Source organism: Oncorhynchus clarkii, unplaced genomic scaffold (assembly GCF_045791955.1).
Source record: "Oncorhynchus clarkii lewisi isolate Uvic-CL-2024 unplaced genomic scaffold, UVic_Ocla_1.0 unplaced_contig_663_pilon_pilon, whole genome shotgun sequence".
NCBI classification, from domain to species: Eukaryota; Metazoa; Chordata; class Actinopteri; order Salmoniformes; family Salmonidae; genus Oncorhynchus; species Oncorhynchus clarkii.
The window spans coordinates 512482-534321 of record NW_027260890.1 but is presented as its reverse complement, the minus strand read 5'-3'; the positions used below and the strand labels follow the sequence as shown (position 1 = coordinate 534321).

The 21840-nt window shown below is 42.2% G+C and overlaps 2 protein-coding genes across 4 annotated transcripts in view; one reads left to right on the top strand and one right to left on the bottom strand.

Annotated features, from left to right (window-relative positions):
* The first annotated feature begins 1811 nt into the window (after positions 1 to 1811).
* On the top strand, positions 1812 to 13515 carry LOC139402133 (membrane protein BRI3-like). 2 transcript variants are annotated; one of them, XM_071146211.1, is made up of 5 exons: positions 1812 to 2396; positions 2783 to 2900; positions 9310 to 10221; positions 11315 to 12925; positions 13064 to 13515. In XM_071146211.1, exons 1-3 carry the CDS (start codon positions 2231 to 2233, stop codon positions 9440 to 9442), a joined length of 417 nt encoding a protein of 138 aa, XP_071002312.1. In that variant the 5' UTR covers positions 1812 to 2230; the 3' UTR covers positions 9443 to 10221; positions 11315 to 12925; positions 13064 to 13515. The 2 variants fall into 2 exon arrangements, with proteins under 2 accessions (XP_071002312.1, XP_071002311.1); XM_071146210.1 differs by having other exon boundaries at positions 9310 to 12948; positions 13096 to 13515.
* A 403-nt stretch (positions 13516 to 13918) lies between these two features.
* Positions 13919 to 21840, bottom strand: part of LOC139402129 (BAR/IMD domain-containing adapter protein 2-like 1) — a 92886-nt gene continuing 84964 nt past the window's right edge. The window contains exons 13-14 of one of the 2 annotated variants that reach the window (XM_071146203.1): positions 20081 to 20124; positions 13919 to 16598 (exon numbers count right to left, since the gene is read on the bottom strand). In XM_071146203.1, the coding sequence (XP_071002304.1) occupies positions 16526 to 16598; positions 20081 to 20124 (117 nt within the window). In that variant the 3' untranslated portion in view covers positions 13919 to 16525. The remainder of the gene's footprint in view (positions 16599 to 20080; positions 20125 to 21840) is intronic. The other variant, XM_071146204.1, reaches the window with a different exon arrangement.

Genomic DNA, 21840 nt, shown 5'->3' with positions numbered 1-21840 from the left:
CCCTCCGCTCTCCCTTTCCTCCACTGACACTGGCCAAAAAGAGGCACTGTTTTCCAGCTGTTGGCGAAACTCGAGTCGCACCACAATATTTCTGCCTCATGCACAAATTCATGTTGTTACTCCTATGAACAGAGAACGTGAAATATTCCTTGATATTAAAAAAGACCCAAGCCGCTAATAATAATAAAAAACAACCCAAGCCTATAGATACACTTCCCTACTCATTCATTACTGCTGCACTGCTTGTTGTAGAGCTGAGTGGAAATAGGAAAAACGCGCATTTTATGGGTTATAAAAGTGTTGAATACAAAGTGTTGACAGTGTTTAGTAAGAACTTAAACTCACTCATAAAAACAGCAGCTCTTTGCTGTATTCGTTGACAGTCTCTCTATAGTCCTTGTTTTAAACGTTTTGAAATCTCACAGTATCAACTTTGCCGTAGCTTTCTATAACGCATCCTAAAATGCTGTGCAGACTCGGTCATCTGAGCAATCTGATTGGCCAGCGGTGGTATAGTGCACTTGATTTCCTCTCCAGGCCCACCAGGAAGGTAGAGTTTGCACCTTCAGACACATGAAATGACAACAGTTTGCCAACCCGGCGCGCAGGGCAGCTGAATTGGCTGCACCTACCACCAACAGCCCGAGACTAATAAAAGAAAATAGGATCACAAGGCTTTATTGTTTTTTTTTTTTTACAGAAATGTTTGGCGATCGACTAGAAATGCCTTGGAGATCGAGAATTCGCGATCGACTGGTTGGTGACCACTGGGATATGGCAACCGACTGTAGACGAAATTCGAGAAGTGAAGTCTGGGGAATTGCATCTGCGAAAGCCGAAAGTTGGACACTAATGTGGTTTTCCAACAGCAAGGCTCAGATCAACATGGCAGTGTTGCCATTATTTAAAAAATATTTTCTTTATAATGTTGAAATAAACATGTATCTAACCCCCATAGCACACACTCATCAACTGAAATCATAATATAATATTATGTGTGTATATTGTACAGTCAATAGTGAGAGAGAACCTCAAATATCCCATTTATTTGTATACTGTAAAACTTAAATTACACTCAAATAGCCACCTGTCCCTTTTCATAGCCAGCAGGGCAACTTAACACATTAGAGCAAAGGTCTAAATTAATTGCTTACTAGTTTACCATAAATGTTTTGAGGTGTAATGTTTGATTTGTTACATTAACTAAATTAATTACATTAACTAAATCAGTAAGGATTTCTTGTGGCGAAAGTAGGAACTGCCGAAAATACACAGTCAAAGATGATAATTATTCTGTCAAGCACATTTTTTTTTAATATAGGCAATTTAAGACAAAAGAAACGTGACAAATTGTGTCAATTATAACACATTAGTGCAGGATATTAAGATTGATTAAAATGCTGGAAGTGAACGCTGGAATTAAACAATTAACTATGCAAATATGCAAAAGCAGTGTGCCTGGTTCAAATAAGCACCTGTTGTGTTCAGTAATTTAAGCAAATAAACACCCGGGCTATTAATTGAAGTTTTATGGTATATCACCTGTACACACAACTTGTTTCCTGTTTCAGTCATGTCTTTGAACACGTTTGCATGGGTAAAAAACAACAACATCCAAATGATTGGTTGACCTATGCAGGCGATGGTTGCATGAAGAACAACTGCAAAAACTTGCAGTCAAAACTTCATAAGCACAAGTCAGACAATATGTACACCCAGAATGCAACAGACTTTGGTCACCGACTTGACAAATGTGATCTACTCGAACGCGCCCCCTTTCTCCGCACATAGGCGTTCCGGAGCGCATCACGTGATTTGAGTCTTGTGACAATCTGGACAGAAAGGGAAAACGAGTTCCGAGTTTACAACTGTTTTTTTTTGTGTGCTCTAGAGTGATTGGAGAGGTTCTTTTGACAAAAAAACGACATAATGAGGTGATAAGATGGCGATATTTTAGACATTTCCCTCTTTTTTAAATTAGCATCCTCCCTTTAGACTGAACAGTCCGCGAGTGTTTCGGGTGGTGCAGTCAGGGACAAAGTTGGCACATGGAGAGAGGCGATAACTTAAATTTTTGCGCGTCGTGTTTTCTTAGTTTTTTTTTACCCATCCGTGCCTGCAAAAGTCGTATGACTCGAGGCAACACCGACTAAGTAAATCCAATTTGTGTGGGAAGAAGAGGGCCAGCCAAGGCAAAGAAAGAGAAAGATAACTTGAGGACGCAACAGATATGGACAGCAAACCTCTTCTCCAAGACCGTCCTCCCGCTTATGCTAACGTCGTCCCGGGGGCGTATGAATATGGCCAGCAGCACAATTATGGAGCTATCCCCGCCCCAACCCCTGCACCCCCGGGCTTTCAACAGCCGCCGCCATATCAGTACCCCGCTGGCCCAGGCAAGTAGATCACATTGTAGGGTTGTTACCTAACGTCCAAAGCTAGCTCCTGAACTATGACGTCGTTACGCGCCGATAACGTAACTTTTATTTTAAGTTGCATGAACTTGCTGACATTTATAGAGTAGCTTCCACACTATAGACTGTAATACCAATACACATTTGGGTGGATGCTTATATTTATCATATTTCACACATGTACAAGTGTGTATTAGAGTTGTCTATGCTCTATACAGGGTACTGGGTTCGTTATCTTAACAGTGGCAAATACTGTAAATACTTGCTTCTCTTGGCTGACTGAAACGGAAACTGACTCATGACTTCCCCTTGTAGTTCAGATCTAGCCTAATTCAACCTCAAACTCCTCTCCCCTTGTCCTACCACAGGGTTCCAAGAAGGCCCCAGTGCACAGATGGGCCCAGCCATAGCCCAGCAGCCCTACCCTGGCACATACACCATCATCCAGCCCTCCGTGGTGGTGGTGGGGGGCTGCCCAGCCTGCAGGTGAGACACCAGCCCCAAACAACACACGCATAGTGGGGAAGCATACTGTATGTTGGGGGGAGGCACAGAATTCAGTACAACAGTATTGTATCTATGGAGGGGGCACAGAATCCAGTACAACAGTATTGTATCTATGGCACAGAATTCAGTACAACAGTATTGTATCTATGGAGGGGGCACAGAATTCAGTACAACAGTATTGTATCTATGGAGGGGGGGACTGTCTGCATTTCTGGCAGCCTTCAATTCAGTCTTATTGTTTTATTATATGTTAGTAAAGTAACCTTTGACTGCTCAGTTCAAATCACATTTTATAGGTCACATACACATTTAACAGATGTTATTGTGGGTGTAATGAAATGCTGGTCTTCCTAGCTAAAACAGTTGCTAACAATTCACAACAATACACACATCTCAAAGTAAAATAATGGAATGAAGAAATATATAAATATTAAGAGGAGTTGGTTGACATCACAGGATGCACAACATATGATGTCACCAGGTTCTGTTATGGTCTATCTTTTTGAGAGAGAAAAAACATGGAAACCTGCTGTTTTCACATATGTTGACGTTGGGGTGATGCTGGAGATGACAAATGAGTTTGGAAAGTGTTGAAATGTTGCATTAAGCTGTTGTCACAGAGCTGAACTCTCTGAAAGCCACAGGGGGGAGTATGTGTCAAATGTGTCAAATGACGGTTGTCTTCTGCTCCATCTGTATCTAAAGGGTGTTCCACAGCATAGCTACATGTGAGCGTCATGGTAACAGTATTACACTGCACTGTAGGCAGGCAGGCAGGCCTAGCACACACTAAAGCTGCTGCTGTAGGGTAAAGCTTCATTTCGAGAGTGACCGCAGTGGTTTCAATTTGTCTGATACAACATCCTCTCAGTGTCCGCTGCTTGGAACACAGACGTGTGACAGGAGAGAGGAAGTTGATTGACTGTATGATGCTCTTGAAGGTCAAACGTGGTCTTGTATGAAAAATGGTCAGGGTCGTGTTCTTTAGGTCATACAATGGAAAACGTTTGTCCTAATAAACATTTAAATGTTTTGCAATGGAAAAGGAGTGTTTCTTATTGGACAAGTCGAGGTAGTCCGTTCCTGTTTGTCTGTTTTATTCCGTTTGGTGCCTAATGAACATGACCCATTAGCTGTAGTGTCCGTCTTGTGTTGATTTAGTAAAAAAATAAATAATTCACATTTAGTGTTTTTAAAATGAAGATATTAGTGTAATTGATGATAGAATACACTAATGGCACATTTACATGGAGACTTTAAACCAGTGTTTGGTGTAAATACAGACTTGTTTTCACTTCTGAGGCCTGGACTACAAAGTCAAATAATAGAGCCTGATTGACAGTAGAGTTTTCACTTCTGAGGCCTGGACTACAAAGTCAAATAATAGAGCCTGATTGACAGTAGAGTTTTCACTTCTGAGGCCTGGACTACAAAGTCAAATAATAGAGCCTGATTGACAGTAGAGTTTTCACTTCTGAGGCCTGGACTACAAAGTCAAATAATAGAGCCTGATTGACAGTAGAGTTTTCACTTCTGAGGCCTGGACTACAAAGTCAAATAATAGAGCCTGATTGACAGTAGAGTTTTCACTTCTGAGGCCTGGACTACAAAGTCTAATAATAGAGCCTGATTGACAGTAGAGTTTTCACTTCTGAGGCCTGGACTACAAAGTCTAATAATAGAGCCTGATTGACAGTAGAGTTTTCACTTCTGAGGCCTGGACTACAAAGTCTTATAATAGAGCCTGATTGACAGTAGAGGGAGACGGCTTGTTTTAGTTTGTCACCACTAGATTGACAGTAGAGGGGCTTGTTTTAGTTTGTCACCACTAGATTGACAGTAGAGGGAGATGGCTTGTTTTAGTTTGTCACCACTAGATTGACAGTAGAGGGAGACGGCTTGTTTTAGTTTGTCACCACTAGATTGACAGTAGAGGGAGATGGCTTGTTTTAGTTTGTCACCACTAGATTGACAGTAGAGGGAGATGGCTTGTTTTAGTTTGTCACCACTAGATTGACAGTAGAGGGGCTTGTTTTAGTTTGTCACCACTAGATTGACAGTAGAGGGGCTTGTTTTAGTTTGTCACCACTAGATTGACAGTAGAGGGGCTTGTTTTAGTTTGTCACCACTAGATTGACAGTAGAGGGAGATGGCTTGTTTTAGTTTGTCACCACTAGATTGACAGTAGAGTTTTCACTTCTGAGGCCTGGACTACAAAGTCAAATAATAGAGCCTGATTGACAGTAGAGTTTTCACTTCTGAGGCCTGGACTACAAAGTCAAATAATAGAGCCTGATTGACAGTAGAGTTTTCACTTCTGAGGCCTGGACTACAAAGTCAAATAATAGAGCCTGATTGACAGTAGAGTTTTCACTTCTGAGGCCTGGACTACAAAGTCAAATAATAGAGCCTGATTGACAGTAGAGTTTTCACTTCTGAGGCCTGGACTACAAAGTCTAATAATAGAGCCTGATTGACAGTAGAGTTTTCACTTCTGAGGCCTGGACTACAAAGTCTAATAATAGAGCCTGATTGACAGTAGAGTTTTCACTTCTGAGGCCTGGACTACAAAGTCTAATAATAGAGCCTGATTGACAGTAGAGTTTTCACTTCTGAGGCCTGGACTACAAAGTCTTATAATAGAGCCTGATTGACAGTAGAGGGAGACGGCTTGTTTTAGTTTGTCACCACTAGATTGACAGTAGAGGGGCTTGTTTTAGTTTGTCACCACTAGATTGACAGTAGAGGGAGATGGCTTGTTTTAGTTTGTCACCACTAGATTGACAGTAGAGGGAGACGGCTTGTTTTAGTTTGTCACCACTAGATTGACAGTAGAGGGAGATGGCTTGTTTTAGTTTGTCACCACTAGATTGACAGTAGAGGGGCTTGTTTTAGTTTGTCACCACTAGATTGACAGTAGAGGGGCTTGTTTTAGTTTGTCACCACTAGATTGACAGTAGAGGGGCTTGTTTTAGTTTGTCACCACTAGATTGACAGTAGAGGGAGATGGCTTGTTTTAGTTTGTCACCACTAGATTGACAGTAGAGGGGCTTGTTTTAGTTTGTCACCACTAGATTGGCAGTAGAGGGAGATGGCTTGTTTTAGTTTGTCACCACTAGATTGACAGTAGAGGGGCTTGTTTTAGTTTGTCACCACTAGATTGACAGTAGAGGGAGACGGCTTGTTTTAGTTTGTCACCACTAGATTGACAGTAGAGGGGCTTGTTTTAGTTTGTCACCACTAGATTGACAGTAGAGGGAGATGGCTTGTTTTAGTTTGTCACCACTAGATTGACAGTAGAGTTTTCACTTCTGAGGCCTGGACTACAAAGTCAAATAATAGAGCCTGATTGACAGTAGAGTTTTCACTTCTGAGGCCTGGACTACAAAGTCAAATAATAGAGCCTGATTGACAGTAGAGTTTTCACTTCTGAGGCCTGGACTACAAAGTCAAATAATAGAGCCTGATTGACAGTAGAGTTTTCACTTCTGAGGCCTGGACTACAAAGTCAAATAATAGAGCCTGATTGACAGTAGAGTTTTCACTTCTGAGGCCTGGACTACAAAGTCTAATAATAGAGCCTGATTGACAGTAGAGTTTTCACTTCTGAGGCCTGGACTACAAAGTCTTATAATAGAGCCTGATTGACAGTAGAGGGAGACGGCTTGTTTTAGTTTGTCACCACTAGATTGACAGTAGAGGGGCTTGTTTTAGTTTGTCACCACTAGATTGACAGTAGAGGGAGATGGCTTGTTTTAGTTTGTCACCACTAGATTGACAGTAGAGGGAGACGGCTTGTTTTAGTTTGTCACCACTAGATTGACAGTAGAGGGAGATGGCTTGTTTTAGTTTGTCACCACTAGATTGACAGTAGAGGGGCTTGTTTTAGTTTGTCACCACTAGATTGACAGTAGAGGGGCTTGTTTTAGTTTGTCACCACTAGATTGACAGTAGAGGGGCTTGTTTTAGTTTGTCACCACTAGATTGACAGTAGAGGGAGATGGCTTGTTTTAGTTTGTCACCACTAGATTGACAGTAGAGGGGCTTGTTTTAGTTTGTCACCACTAGATTGGCAGTAGAGGGAGATGGCTTGTTTTAGTTTGTCACCACTAGATTGACAGTAGAGGGGCTTGTTTTAGTTTGTCACCACTAGATTGACAGTAGAGGGAGACGGCTTGTTTTAGTTTGTCACCACTAGATTGACAGTAGAGGGGCTTGTTTTAGTTTGTCACCACTAGATTGACAGTAGAGGGAGATGGCTTGTTTTAGTTTGTCACCACTAGATTGACAGTAGAGTTTTCACTTCTGAGGCCTGGACTACAAAGTCAAATAATAGAGCCTGATTGACAGTAGAGTTTTCACTTCTGAGGCCTGGACTACAAAGTCAAATAATAGAGCCTGATTGACAGTAGAGTTTTCACTTCTGAGGCCTGGACTACAAAGTCAAATAATAGAGCCTGATTGACAGTAGAGTTTTCACTTCTGAGGCCTGGACTACAAAGTCAAATAATAGAGCCTGATTGACAGTAGAGTTTTCACTTCTGAGGCCTGGACTACAAAGTCTAATAATAGAGCCTGATTGACAGTAGAGTTTTCACTTCTGAGGCCTGGACTACAAAGTCTAATAATAGAGCCTGATTGACAGTAGAGTTTTCACTTCTGAGGCCTGGACTACAAAGTCTTATAATAGAGCCTGATTGACAGTAGAGGGAGACGGCTTGTTTTAGTTTGTCACCACTAGATTGACAGTAGAGGGGCTTGTTTTAGTTTGTCACCACTAGATTGACAGTAGAGGGAGATGGCTTGTTTTAGTTTGTCACCACTAGATTGACAGTAGAGGGAGACGGCTTGTTTTAGTTTGTCACCACTAGATTGACAGTAGAGGGAGATGGCTTGTTTTAGTTTGTCACCACTAGATTGACAGTAGAGGGGCTTGTTTTAGTTTGTCACCACTAGATTGACAGTAGAGGGGCTTGTTTTAGTTTGTCACCACTAGATTGACAGTAGAGGGGCTTGTTTTAGTTTGTCACCACTAGATTGACAGTAGAGGGAGATGGCTTGTTTTAGTTTGTCACCACTAGATTGACAGTAGAGGGAGATGGCTTGTTTTAGTTTGTCACCACTATTTGCATTGCCAGGTTCACTAAAGGGTTCTAGTCCAGTTTGTGGCCTTGGCACACTCTGATACTCAGCTGATAAGCAGTGGTGGTGTAAACACACCCATGACATGTACATGGCACACAGCAGGGCAGGTGCAGGCAACACACACACACACACACACACACAGCAGGAAAAACGTCAAAGTCCACACTACATTTGCGCTCCACCTGTTGTTGCTCACATTTTTTCTGTCCACCATTTCTTCTAGAAACGGTTCTAACTAGAGGAAGTACAGCTACAACTGGAAGTTACCTTTTTTCGTAGCAGGTTAGGAGACTTAGGTTAAGGTTAGGGAAAGGGTTGGGGCTGGCTAAAATGCTCTCCTAACCTGCTGTAAAAAGTAACTTCTGGTAGCTGCGCTCCCTCTAGTCACAAGGCTGATTGAAATACAGTGTTTGTCTGATTGGAACACACCAGGATGTGATTGTGATGGGCCAGTAGGTGTATAGTGTAATCACTACAGTTCAACATCTAGACATATTTGGGTCGATACAATGTAGATTTCCTCTAAGGGGAGTTGACAGATGTATTGGACGTGATGCTAGTCAGCCAACATGTGGAGTCATAAGACCAGACCGTAGTTCCTGCTAGCTGTTAACCCCTGCAGCTCTGTTCCTTCTAGTAGCCACTCTGTTCAGGGGAACCCGCAGTTAACTCTCCATGTGATTCCCCAGGTCACACAGTGAGACCACAATGTGCCTTTAGACCACATAACAGTGTTATGATTATGTTCACGGGTCATACATCTAATAGCACTGCATCTCCAACACGGTTACCATGGGAACCTAGAAAGCCCAGAGTCACAATGACTGCTGGAAAGTATAGACTACTTATTATTCTCTCTCATTATTAGCTATTTGTCCTGTGGCGACTTGACACACAACAACAACAGAATGGTTCAATCTCTACACCAATAGGTGCTCCTTTTCCTGCTCGTGGTTTTTGGGAGGTGGTTGCGTTGACCAGAGTTTTCTCAGTCCTAAAAAATGCTTTCTGGGGTGGATGGGAATTTAGTTGCTAATTGATGAGTTACATTTTTTTTTTGCTTGAATGTTACGTATATGATCATTTTTAAATAACTTATCCCATAAAACCACACATCCTTACTTATTGGAAAACATGTTTTTGCTCAGGTGGCCCCTTTTTTGCTGGAGAGCATCACCAGAGGAGAGCATCACCAGAGGCCAACATTCTATCTCTTTAATGTGCGCCTTCATCTTTTTTTCAGAGTGGGCGTGCTGGAGGATGACTTCACCTGTCTGGGGATCATGTGTGCCATCTTCTTCTTCCCCCTGGGGATCCTCTTCTGCCTGGCACTGCGCCAGAGGAGATGCCCCAACTGTGGCGCCACCTTCGGGTAGAAGGACCAACCTGCAGCTCGTCCTCTCAGCCCAGCTGGATCTTATAACTTTGTTGTTTATAATTATTACACACTGAGAATGCCAGGTATTTTCTATACAACGATTTAGTCGCCACAATGAACTTCTAGCCAGCCATTAATTCTGATATGATAGAGGTGCATGTGAAAACCTACATTTGTACATGGTAGAATATACTTTGGTAGTATTATCTAGTGAAGAAGCCTGATCTTTGTCCATCTACAGCTGGTGCCTTTATTACACTATAGAGCGGAAAACAGACAGGGGCCATATTCCACAAAGCGTATCAGAAAATATCCTGGATCCTGTTTTAAGACAAAAAAAAGCTCCCAGCTCAGAGTAGGTTTTATGAGGATAAGTTACTGCTCAGACACTCTGAGCCAGGAGAAAAATCAACTCAAAAGTTTCTCTGTTGGTAATCACCACAGTTTGAGGTACCGCAAAAGAAGGATAGTGATGATGCTCATTGACATTGTTGCAAATGATGAGGAATAACCAATCAGGACGAGGCACTGACAGCTGTACAGCTTCAGACAACTACGGGGAATGTTGCAGGGGTAAAACGTGTGATATCATCTGCCTGACACCATCACTTTGTCTACTTTTAATTTAGCCTAATATGTTGGTTTGCATATGTTTAGAATAATGTGATTGGAATATTGCACTGAATCAGTTTGACAGTTAAAATATGAACGTTATGTCAGCACTCTTCTGTTTAACAAATCTAAGGCATCAAGTCACTTGCTTTTCAAAAAGGTCTAGTTTTACCCAACACAGAGTTAATATAGACTGTAGATACCCAACCCATAGACACGGCTAGTTTTACCCAACACAAAGTTAATATAGACTGTAGATACCCAACCCATAGACACGGCTAGTTTTACCCAACACAGAGTTAATATAGACTGTAGATGTCCAACCCATAGACACGGCTAGTTTTACCCAACACAGAGTTAATATAGACTGTAAATGCCCAACCCATAGACACGGCTAGTTTTACCCAACACAGAGTTAATATAGACTGTAGATACCCAACCCATAGACACGGCTAGTTTTACCCAACTCAAAGTTAATATAGACTGTAGATGTCCAACCCATAGACACGGCTAGTTTTACCCAACACAAAGTTAATATAGACTGTAGATGTCCAACCCATAGACACGGCTAGTTTTACCCAACACAGAGTTAATATAGACTGTAGATACCCAACCCATAGACACGGCTAGTTTTACCCAACACAGAGTTAATATAGACTGTAGATACCCAACCCATAGACACGGCTAGTTTTACCCAACACAGAGTTAATATAGACTGTAGATGTCCAACCCATAGACACGGCTAGTTTTACCCAACACAGAGTTAATATAGACTGTAGATGTCCAACCCATAGACACGGCTAGTTTTACCCAACACAAAGTTAATATAGACTGTAGATGTCCAACCCATAGACACGGCTAGTTTTACCCAACACAGAGTTAATATAGACTGTAGATGCCCAACCCATAGACACGGCTAGTTTTACCCAACACAGAGTTAATATAGACTGTAGATACCCAACCCATAGACACGGCTAGTTTTACCCAACACAGAGTTAATATAGACTGTAGATGCCCAACCCATAGACACGGCTAGTTTTACCCAACACAGAGTTAATATAGACTGTAGATGCCCAACCCATAGACACGGCTAGTTTTACCCAACACAGAGTTAATATAGACTGTAGATGTCCAACCCATAGACACGGCTAGTTTTACCCAACACAAAGTTAATATAGACTGTAGATGTCCAACCCATAGACACGGCTAGTTTTACCCAACACAGAGTTAATATAGACTGTAGATGCCCAACCCATAGACACGGCTAGTTTTACCCAACACAGAGTTAATATAGACTGTAGATACCCAACCCATAGACACGGCTAGTTTTACCCAACACAGAGTTAATATAGACTGTAGATGTCCAACCCATAGACACGGCTAGTTTTAACGTGATATAGCGCTCCAAAGGGATAACTTTAAATGACATGTAGGTTCATGAAATAATTGAAAGAGAACTGTGTGATTGTTTATTAGCCTAGTGGTTGTGAGTATTTAGGCTGTCGTGTGAATGAAGCCTTGTGAAATCATTGTCAAAAGTACAAGGTGTACATTATTATGGGTTGATTGTTTGATATTTCTATATGTTTTTTCAACTCCAAAGCAACAGCCTGTCTATGGCGCAGGAAGCACTGCCTTTTTTCTATTACCAAGACACCTGTTGGTAACTCTAAGCTGGTTAGGACAGCTCATGAGGTCTCCTAAATATCTCTTGACTAGGTGGGGGACTGTTATGACTAAAGAAGCTTCCTGCATAGCTTGTATTTTTACCCATAAGAGTAGGAGTAAAATGTCTCCTAGCACCTACGACCAAATGTTTTACTCTGAGATGCTTTGTGGATACGGCCCCGAGGCGCATATTCAACAAGTGCATCCGAGTAGGAGATCTAGGATCAGGTCCTCCCTGTCCATATAAACCTTGTGCATTATGATTTAAAAGCCAAACTGATCCCAGAGGCTCTTTGTGATATAGGCCCAGAAAGGGATTGTGATCATTATGTGGCTGGAGACGGGGATCAATAACAAATCATTTACTTGATAGAATTCCTTTGTTTTGTCATGTTCAATCAAACGGAGGCACAAGTAGATTTTGTGCTCGATGTTAAATTCCAATTGCGCCACACCTGGGAATTGTTCAGTTCTGCCACTTCTGAAGCGCCTTCTGTTTCATGTAGTCACATTTTAGGATGAATGATGTATTTTTTAAAGGAGACTCATTACTTTGGGAAATGGTTCGTCACTATACAGGTATATGACTATAAGGAAATGACCCATTGAGCGAGAGCCTCTTTAAGCAACCCTGTTGAACCTCTGTTTGGAAGCCTTTGAGAATGCTGCCCCACTCAGTCTGGGCCAGTGTCGCAGAGAATATCTTTTCCCAGCTCGACTCTGGCTGGGGGAGGGTTTTAAACGTAACACTGAGACATCAGCTGTCCCGAACTCAGACATGTACAATTTGTCATTGAGCTGTTGTCTGTTCTGGTTTCTTTTAATTCTGGGGCCATGTCATATTTTCACAGGTATGATTCTGATTGATGGCTTTTATATAGGTCTGCAGACCTCAGCGTTTCTTATTGGACAAGACCAGGTAGTCCCTCCCTGTTTCAGTCCATTTTCTACCGTTTGCTGCCTAATGAATAGGGGTCTTTGTTCCAGTATCCTTTAATGTCACTATAGCATACCACTTAGAATGTATGTCCAATAATGTATGTCCAATAAACATGTACGTTCTAAGTAGTGTGTAAATCTGGACATAGGTTGAAGTGTCCTACACCCAGGTCCTACACAGGAGTTCACCCAGGCCCTACACAGGAGTTCACCCAGGCCCTACACAGGAGTTCACCCAGGCCCTACACAGGAGTTCACCCAGGCCCTGCACAGGAGTTCACCCAGGCCCTGCACAGGAGTTCACCCAGGCCCTGCACAGGAGTTCACCCAGGCCCTGCACAGGAGTTCACCCAGGCCCTGCACAGGAGTTCACCCAGGCCCTACACAGGAGTTCACCCAGGCCCTACACAGGCTCTGCAGGAGTTCACCCAGGCCCTACACAGGCTCTGCAGGAGTTCACCCAGGTCAAGTCGGGCACCACGTCTTTGACCTACAACCAAGCAGACTCAGCCAAGGGAGGGAGGAAAAGCATGCAGACAGTTTTTTGCATAATACAAGCAGGTTGACGTGTGTAATCTCTGGATAATCTGTAACCATTTTAGTATTCTTCTCAGTGACAACTCAGCCTCCTGCAATCCTCCCAACAATAGACAATCAACCGAGAATGTCTCTATGTACCCATATGTCTCTCTACCACCAGTAGTTTATTGTCCATGTCATGTAATAAAATGGGGTCATATATTGGGGGTGTATTTGACATGGATCTGCTTTGAAACACTACGCACACCATCATGATTGAGGTCCTTATTTTTTCTAAAAGAGTTATTGTAAATAAAGAACCATGAGTGGCGGTACATGTCTCAGCTGATCTTTTAAAACTTTTCCTGGCCCGTATTTATAAAGCGTCTCGAAATAGGAGTGCTGATCTAGGGTCAGGTCCCTCTTTCCATATAATCATATGGTCTAAACAGCTCAACTGACTCTAGATCAGTGCCCAATCACTTTGTAGAAGACAACCCTGTTCCTGTTCAATTCAACCCCAGTTGTAACTAACCGGATTCCGTTTTTCAACCAGTTAATTATTAGAATCAGAGCATCCAGAGTTGAACATGAATGTGATCTCTGCGAACATCAGGAAAATTGCCTTTAAAAGGTGTATTAACAGTGTGCCTTTCTAGTCATGTAACCTGGCCTTTCTAGTCATGAACCTGGCCTTTCTAGTCATGAAGTAACATATATTATTGGTCATAACATTTATAATTTAAACCTTTATTTAACTAGGCAAGTCAGTTAAGAACAAATTCTTATTTTCAATGACGGCCTAGAAACAGTGGGTTAACTGCCTGTTCAGGGGCAGAACGACAGATTTGTACCATGTCAGCTCGGGGGTTTGAACTTGCAACCTTCCGGTTACTAGTCCAATGCTCTAACCACTAGGCTACACAATAACAATTTATCATGACAAAGAGTTGAAATAACGAGAAGACGAGCAGTAAAATATACTGAACAAAAATATAAACGCAACATGCAACAATTTCAAAGATTTGACTGAATTCAAGTACATATGAGGAAATCAGTCAATTTAAGTACATTCTTTAGGCCCTAAACTATGTATTTCACATGACTGGGAATACAGATATGCATCTGTTAGTTAAAGATATCTTTAAAAATAAAGGTAGGGGGTGTGGATCAGAAAACCAGTCAGTATCTGCTGGGACCACCATTTGCCTCATGCAGCGCGACACATCTCCATACATAGAGTTGATCAGGCTGTTGATTGTAGCTTGTGAAATATTGTCCCACTTCTTTTCAATGGCTGTGCGAAGTCGCTGAATATTGGTGGGAACTGGAACATTCTGTTGCACATGTCGATCCAGCGCGTCCCAAACATGCTCAATCGGTGACATGTCTGGTGAGTATGCAGACCATGGAAGAACTGGGACATTTTCAGCTTCTAGATATTGTATACAGAACCTTGCAACATGGGGCTGTGCATTACAATGCTGAAACATGAGGTGATGGCGGCGGATGAATGGCACGACAATGGGCTTCGGGATTTCATCACGGCATCTCTGTGCATTAAAATTGCCATCGATAAAATGTAATTGTGTTCATTGTCCGTAGCTTATGCCTGCCCATACTATAACCCCACCGCCACCATGGGACACACTGTTCACAACATTGACATCAACAAACCACTCGCCTACACGATGCCTCTGCAGTTGTGAGGCCGGTTGGGCGTACTGCCAAATTCTCAAAAATTATGTTTGAGGCTGCTTATGGTAGAGAAATTGACATTTTATCTGGAAACAGTTCTGGTGGACATTCCTGCAGTCAGCATGCCAATTGCACACTCCCTCTAAACTTGAGACATCTGTGGCATTGCGTTGTGACAAAACTCCACATTTTAAAGTGATCTTTTATTGTACCCAGCACAAGGTCCACCTGTGTAGTGATCATGCTGTTAAATCAACTTCTTGATATGCCATACCTGTCAGGTGAATGGATTATTTTGGGAAAAGAGAAATGCTCACTAACAGGGATGTAAATACATTTGTGCACAACATTTGAGAGGAGTACGTTTTTTATGCATATGGAACATTTCTGGAATATTTTATTTCAGCTCATGAAACATGGGACCAACACTTTACATGCTGCGTTTACATTTTTGTTCAGTGTATATTTGTTTATTTTCATACAGCAACGTTCCAAACTCAGGGAGTAGGCAAGGCAGACCAAAGAAAAATGATCAAATTAGCCACTAGGTTGAAAATGGAAGAAGATAAAAGAAGATAAAAGCAAAATGGCTGCACGGTCTCTGGGAAGTTATGAGTTCCATTTAACCATGTCCTTTTAAAAATGGATGTCCACAGCACTACTGGCTCATATTCATTAGGAAACGTAAGGGAAAACATTTTAAAACAGTTGATTTTTCCCTCAAAGGTTTCAGTCTGCTTTCTTCCGTTTGGTGCCTAATGAACATGACCCGGGCTACTTGAATAACAGACAGGTGAGAGACGTTTCACAGAATGATTACTGTTGGTATATAGAGTTAAGGTAAACAGGTCTCACATCTTCCACTAGTAACAGCAGCACTGTATGAACACTTAACTGAAAAACCAATCAGCAAGATGACAATGACACACTCAACCAATCAAATTCGTTGTACACTTCTTGGAAGGAGTTGAGGGGGAAAAATGATGTGCGCTTCCCTTGAATGAGTATACTTCTATTCGACAGTCACTAGCAGTTGGTCTTTAGTAATGATAGCAACAATGCAATTTTACATATCATATTCGAGATACATCAACAATAACGAGCAACACTACCATAAGGACCTCCGTAAATTGTGATGCATAGGTCCCGTATTGCATACATTCATTTATCTACTGCCCTATGGCAACTAACATTTTTTGACGAGTGATTGAAGCAAAAAAAAAAAAAAAGAGTCATAAATACATTCTGATATTTCAACGGCCCAATCTCAGGCTTTCCTCGACTCCTTTTCACACACGCCCAGCGAGAACGCATGTAGTATGTCGCCACTCATCATCACCGACAAAAATAGGTCTAGAAAATCTATATATGTGCATCTGTTTACATAAATAAATCCTCCCACCTTCTCAGGGAGAGCGTTTGCAGCAGTAGGGCAACTGTGTATTAGACAATGTCATTTCTAATGGCATCTGTAGTAGTGAAATTACTGGATCTTCAGCACAGCAGCCCACAGTGTCAAGTTGTCCCGTACACTAGTGTCCGGCCCTGGGTCCATCCGCCTGGAGGAGGGGGGACAGCATGGGGTGATGCCCAGCTGGAGGTGCCGCTCCAGTGTAGAGGTGGACCGGAGGGTGGGTCTGGAGGTTTAGATGACTGGGCCTGAGCGGTCATTGGTGACTGTGGGACGTAGCTTGACTGCGGTGAACGGGTTCCCTCCCCTAAGGAGACAGACGGGTTAATGCTGGAGTGATGATTTTATGACACTTGGGCCCTATTTGAACCAACCTAACACAATGGTAAATCTTAGCACTGGCAGTAACGTTACAGCTTTGGGGTGGGTCAAAAATACTTGAGCTATTTTCACAACCGGAATTATGGACGTAGTAGGTGGCAGTGGCACGAACAGGTTGAGTCAATCAGAACGTGCTCCATGCCTAAATATGTGTTGCTTCTAGTAGTGTATTTATGGTATTTTATGTCTGTTTTAAGTCTGTTATAGCCTAGTTCATTAAATAGCCTGCCCCATATTTGCTAAATATATTGAACATGTTTGTAGTCCACATTGTTCTAGTTGCATTGCTTCAATATGGAAAAACATTGTTAAACATAGGCTATAGCTGATATAGGGGCTAGGATATTTAATATAGGGGCCAGGCCATTTAATATAGGGGCTAGGATATTTAATATAGGGGCCAGGCCATTTAATATAGGGGCTAGGATATTTAATATAGGGGCCAGGCCATTTAATATAGGGGCCAGGCCATTTAATATAGGGGCTAGGCCATTTAATATAGGGGCCAGGCCATTTAATATAGGGGCCAGGCCATTTAATATAGGGGCTAGGCCATTTAATATAGGGGCTAGGCCATTTAATATAGGGGCTAGGCCATTTAATATAGGGGCTAGGCCATTTAATATGGGGGCTAGGCCATTTAATATAGGGGCTAGGATATTTAATATAGGAGCTAGGCCATTTAATATAGGGGCTAGGATATTTAATATAGGGGCCAGGCCATTTAATATAGGGGCTAGGCCATTTAATATAGGGGCTAGGCCATTTAATATAGGGGCTAGGCCATTTAATATAGGGGCTAGGCCATTTAATATAGGGGCTAGGCTATTTAATATAGGGGCTAGGCCATTTAATATAGGGGCTAGGCCATTTAATATAGGGGCTAGGCCATTTAATATAGGGTCTAGGCCATTTAATATGGGGGCTAGGCCATTTAATATAGGGGCTAGGCCATTTAATATAGGGGCTAGGCCATTTAATATAGGGGCTAGGCCATTTAATATAGGGTCTAGGCCATTTAATATAGGGGCTAGGCCATTTAATATAGGGACTAGGCCATTTAATATAGGGGCTAGGCCATTTAATATGGGGGCTAGGCCATTTAATATAGGGGCCAGGCCATTTAATATAGGGGCTAGGCCATTTAATATAGGGGCTAGGCCATTTAATATAGGGGCCAGGCCATTTAATATAGGGGCCAGGCCATTTAATATAGGGGCCAGGCCATTTAATATAGGGGCTAGGCCATTTAATATAGGGGCCAGGCCATTTAATATAGGGGCTAGGCCATTTAATATAGGGGCTAGGCCATTTAATATAGGGGCTAGGCCATTTAATATAGGGGCTAGGCCATTTAATATAGGGTCTAGGCCATTTAATATAGGGGCTAGGCCATTTAATATAGGGTCTAGGCCATTTAATATAGGGTCTAGGCCATTTAATATAGGGGCTACGCCATTTAATATAGGGGCTAGGCCATTTAATATAGGGGCCAGGCCATTTAATATAGGGGCTGGGCCATTTAATATAGGGGCTAGGCCATTTAATATAGGGTCTAGGCCATTTAATATAGGGGCTAGGCTTGCTGTTAATTGCAGTCTGGACATGGACATACCAAATGTAGACAATAAGCAAGATTCAATTCACCAGGCTATTGATAAGGCCTAAAAAGACAGTGTATAAAATTAAACAATAGATGTAAAGTCCCCTGTTTTGAGGACCTGAGTGGTTCTGGTACCGGTTCCAACCGACATTTATAAATGGATATGTGGACACCATAGATTAAAATATGTATTTTACAGTTATAAGGAAATCTTAGTCGTTGATAAATTGACTATACTATATTTAGAAAGCATATAAGTCATTTCAAGCCTTATTCATACCGTTCTGTTGAATAGGAAATACATCACATTAAATATTTCACATTTGTACTGTGTACTTGAGCTTGTGTCCTGAGAAGTGACTTCACCTCAGCAATTTATAACTACATTTACCAGAAAGGGGATATTTGAACCTTAGAGTCTGCAGTATTACTAGTTATTGTGTACTTGAGCTTGTGTCCTGAGAAGTGACTACACCTCAGCAATTTATAACTACATTTACCAGATAGGGGAGATTTGAACCTTAGAGTCTGCAGTATTACTAGTTATTGTTTATGGCCCTCTCATACTAAATAATTACTTCTGGAGATTACGTAGATTACATTTTTGATTACATTACAGCCTGGTGAATCTCTTTAATATGTTTGGTTTAGAATCAAATTAAACAAAAACGATACAGTTGTTTTTTAAATCAAAAACAATATTTCTAAATAATATTGGGTCAGAAACATATCTCTCTTCTCTCGTCCCATGGCACTGTTTGCACACGTAGGCCTAAATATCTTTACGCATAACATTCGCACGTCTATACAAAGTATTAGGCTCCTGTCAATCGTATCGTTGCTTATGTGCGAGGCAGATTTTTGTTAAAGATCCACTTGTTGATATTGCATTATAGGACGACTAAATAGTTTGGAGTGTCTTTGGTAATCGGACAAGGGGGCGCTCTTTGAAACTGGATGGATAGCCTTCTGAACAAGTCGAAATGCAGATATGTGAATTGTGAATAATGAAAAAGCATGAGGGCATAACATGTCACAGCCCTCTCAGTAGACCATTTAAAACCTCTTTATTTATAGGCTACTTTTGGATAAAAGACACACCTATGTGATGCTGGTATACCAGCGTTGATTAAGGGGAGGGGACGCTATGCTTGGTTTTTAATGAAATTAAAGCAATCCCTTTTTTATGTTTCCAAATATGAGATTCACTGGCACAAAAGGCACATCTCTCCTTCCATGGGCTCTCTGTGTCATCGTTGAATAGGCTGCGGTTCCACTCTGTGTGTCATGGTTGGATAGGCTGTGCTTCCACTCTGTGTGTCATGGTTGGATAGGCTGTGCTTCCACTCTGTGTGTCATGGTTGGATAGGCTGTGCTTCCACTCTCAAAATCCTGCCATTATCATCTGCGTTACTGTTAAGACCTACTTTTGGGGGGTCTTAAAACCTCCCATTAGTGCTGCATGAAAATTGTCACTTTTGCACTTGTTTTTAAGGACACACCTGTAAAATTGTAACCCCTCCCACTTCAGTGCAAGGGAGCTGATGGTAGACAGGTAAATTGCTGAACTTGGCGTTAGGGCTGGAAAATTCCAGTATACCTGCTTCTACATGACGAAATTGCAAATTAACGTGCATTTGACACTTGCGCCTCCTTTGCGCCAAAAATAGAACCCTTGCGCTCTGTATGTGGACTACACTGTGGGTAGAGTATATGACTGACTATATGAAAGAAAGATTGCGTGTCCACACATGTTATTGTGAGTTTAAGATATGTTAATATTACCTTCATGATGCATGACTTACCCGAGGAAAAGAGGCGTCTTCCCAAACCCATTCAGTTGGGTTCCCTGTAAACAAACCCAAGAGACATCAGACCAGATATACTGTAAGTCACAAGACCCATTCACTCTCCATGATGGAATCCAACCCAACAATGATTCATTCACTCTCCATGATGGAATCCAACCCAACAATGATTCATTCACTCTCCATGATGGAATCCAAACCAACAATGATTCATTCACTCTCCATGATGGAATCCAACCCAACAATGATTCATTTACTCTCCATGATGGAATCCAACCCAACAATGATTAATTTACTCTCCATGATGGAATCCAACCCAACAATGATTCATTCACTCTCCATGATGGAATCCAAACCAACAATGATTCATTCACTCTCCATGATGGAATCCAACCCAACAATGATTCATTTACTCTCCATGATGGAATCCAACCCAACAATGATTCATTCACTCTCCATGATGGAATCCAACCCAACAATGATTCATTTACTCTCCATGATGGAATCCAAACCAACAATGATTCATTTACTCTCCATGATGGAATCCAACCCAACAATGATTCATTTACTCTCCATGATGGAATCCAACCCAACAATGATTCATTCACTCTCCATGATGGAATCCAACCCAACAATGATTAATTTACTCTCCATGATGGAATCCAACCCAACAATGATTCATTTACATGCACAAAAATATAATTTCCATACCAAATGTACAACATTTCTGGGACTTTTTGCATCTGTTGCCCATGGAGACCACACCACAGACTACCCCTCCTCAGACAGGTTTGGTAGGGCAGACTGGTGAGTGTTGTGTGTTGCCCATGGAGACCACACCACAGACTACCCCTACTCAGACAGGTTTGGTAGGGCAGACTGGTGAGTGTTGTGTGTTGCCCATGGAGACCACACCACAGACTACCCCTCCTCAAACAGGTTTGGTAGGGCAGACTGGTGAGTGTTGTGTGTTGCCCATGGAGACCACACCACAGACTACCCCTACTCAGACAGGTTTGGTAGGGCAGACTGGTGAGTGTTGTGTGTTGCCCATGGAGACCACACCACAGACTACCCCTACTCAGACAGGTTTGGTAGGGCAGACTGGTGAGTGTTGTGTGTTGCCCATGGAGACCACACCACAGACTACCCCTCCTCAGACAGGTTTGGTAGGGCAGACTGGTGAGTGTTGTGTGTTGCCCATGGAGACCACACCACAGACTACCCCTCCTCAGACAGGTTTGGTAGGGCAGACTGGTGAGTGTTGTGTGTTGCCCATGGAGACCACACCACAGACTACCCCTCCTCAGACAGGTTTGGTAGGGCAGACTGGTGAGTGTTGTGTGTTGCCCATGGAGACCACACCACAGACTACCCCTCCTCAGACAGGTTTGGTAGGGCAGACTGGTGAGTGTTGTGACTGTGACAAACAGGAGATGACCTGGGTTCAAATGCTATTTAAAATCTTTCAAATACTTTGAGTGATTGCTGGAGTCTGCCTGGAGTGACAAATGATGTGGTTTTCAACTAGACTATTGAGACTGTTCTGTTGGTTCCATTGCAACAGGTCCTCTCAATAGATAGGTGTTGAACCCAGGTCTGGAGAGGAGAATGCTTCATCACCTCAGAACACTGACACTGGAAAATGGCTCTTCTGGAAGGGACAGTGTATCCCAGGACCAGGATGGGGAAACACTGTCCTATTGTACTGTGTAGAGATGGGTGGGTTGACTCATAACCTGCAATCCCTGTAGTTA

Coding starts and splice junctions, on each gene's coding strand:
- LOC139402133 (XM_071146211.1), top strand. CDS start 2,231: ATGGACAGCAAACCTCTTCTCCAAGACCGTCCTCCCGCTTATGCTAAC. Junction 2,397..2,782: donor TCAGTACCCCGCTGGCCCAG/GCAAGTAGATCA, acceptor GTCCTACCACAG/GGTTCCAAGAAGGCCCCAGT. Junction 2,901..9,309: donor GGGGGCTGCCCAGCCTGCAG/GTGAGACACCAG, acceptor TCTTTTTTTCAG/AGTGGGCGTGCTGGAGGATG.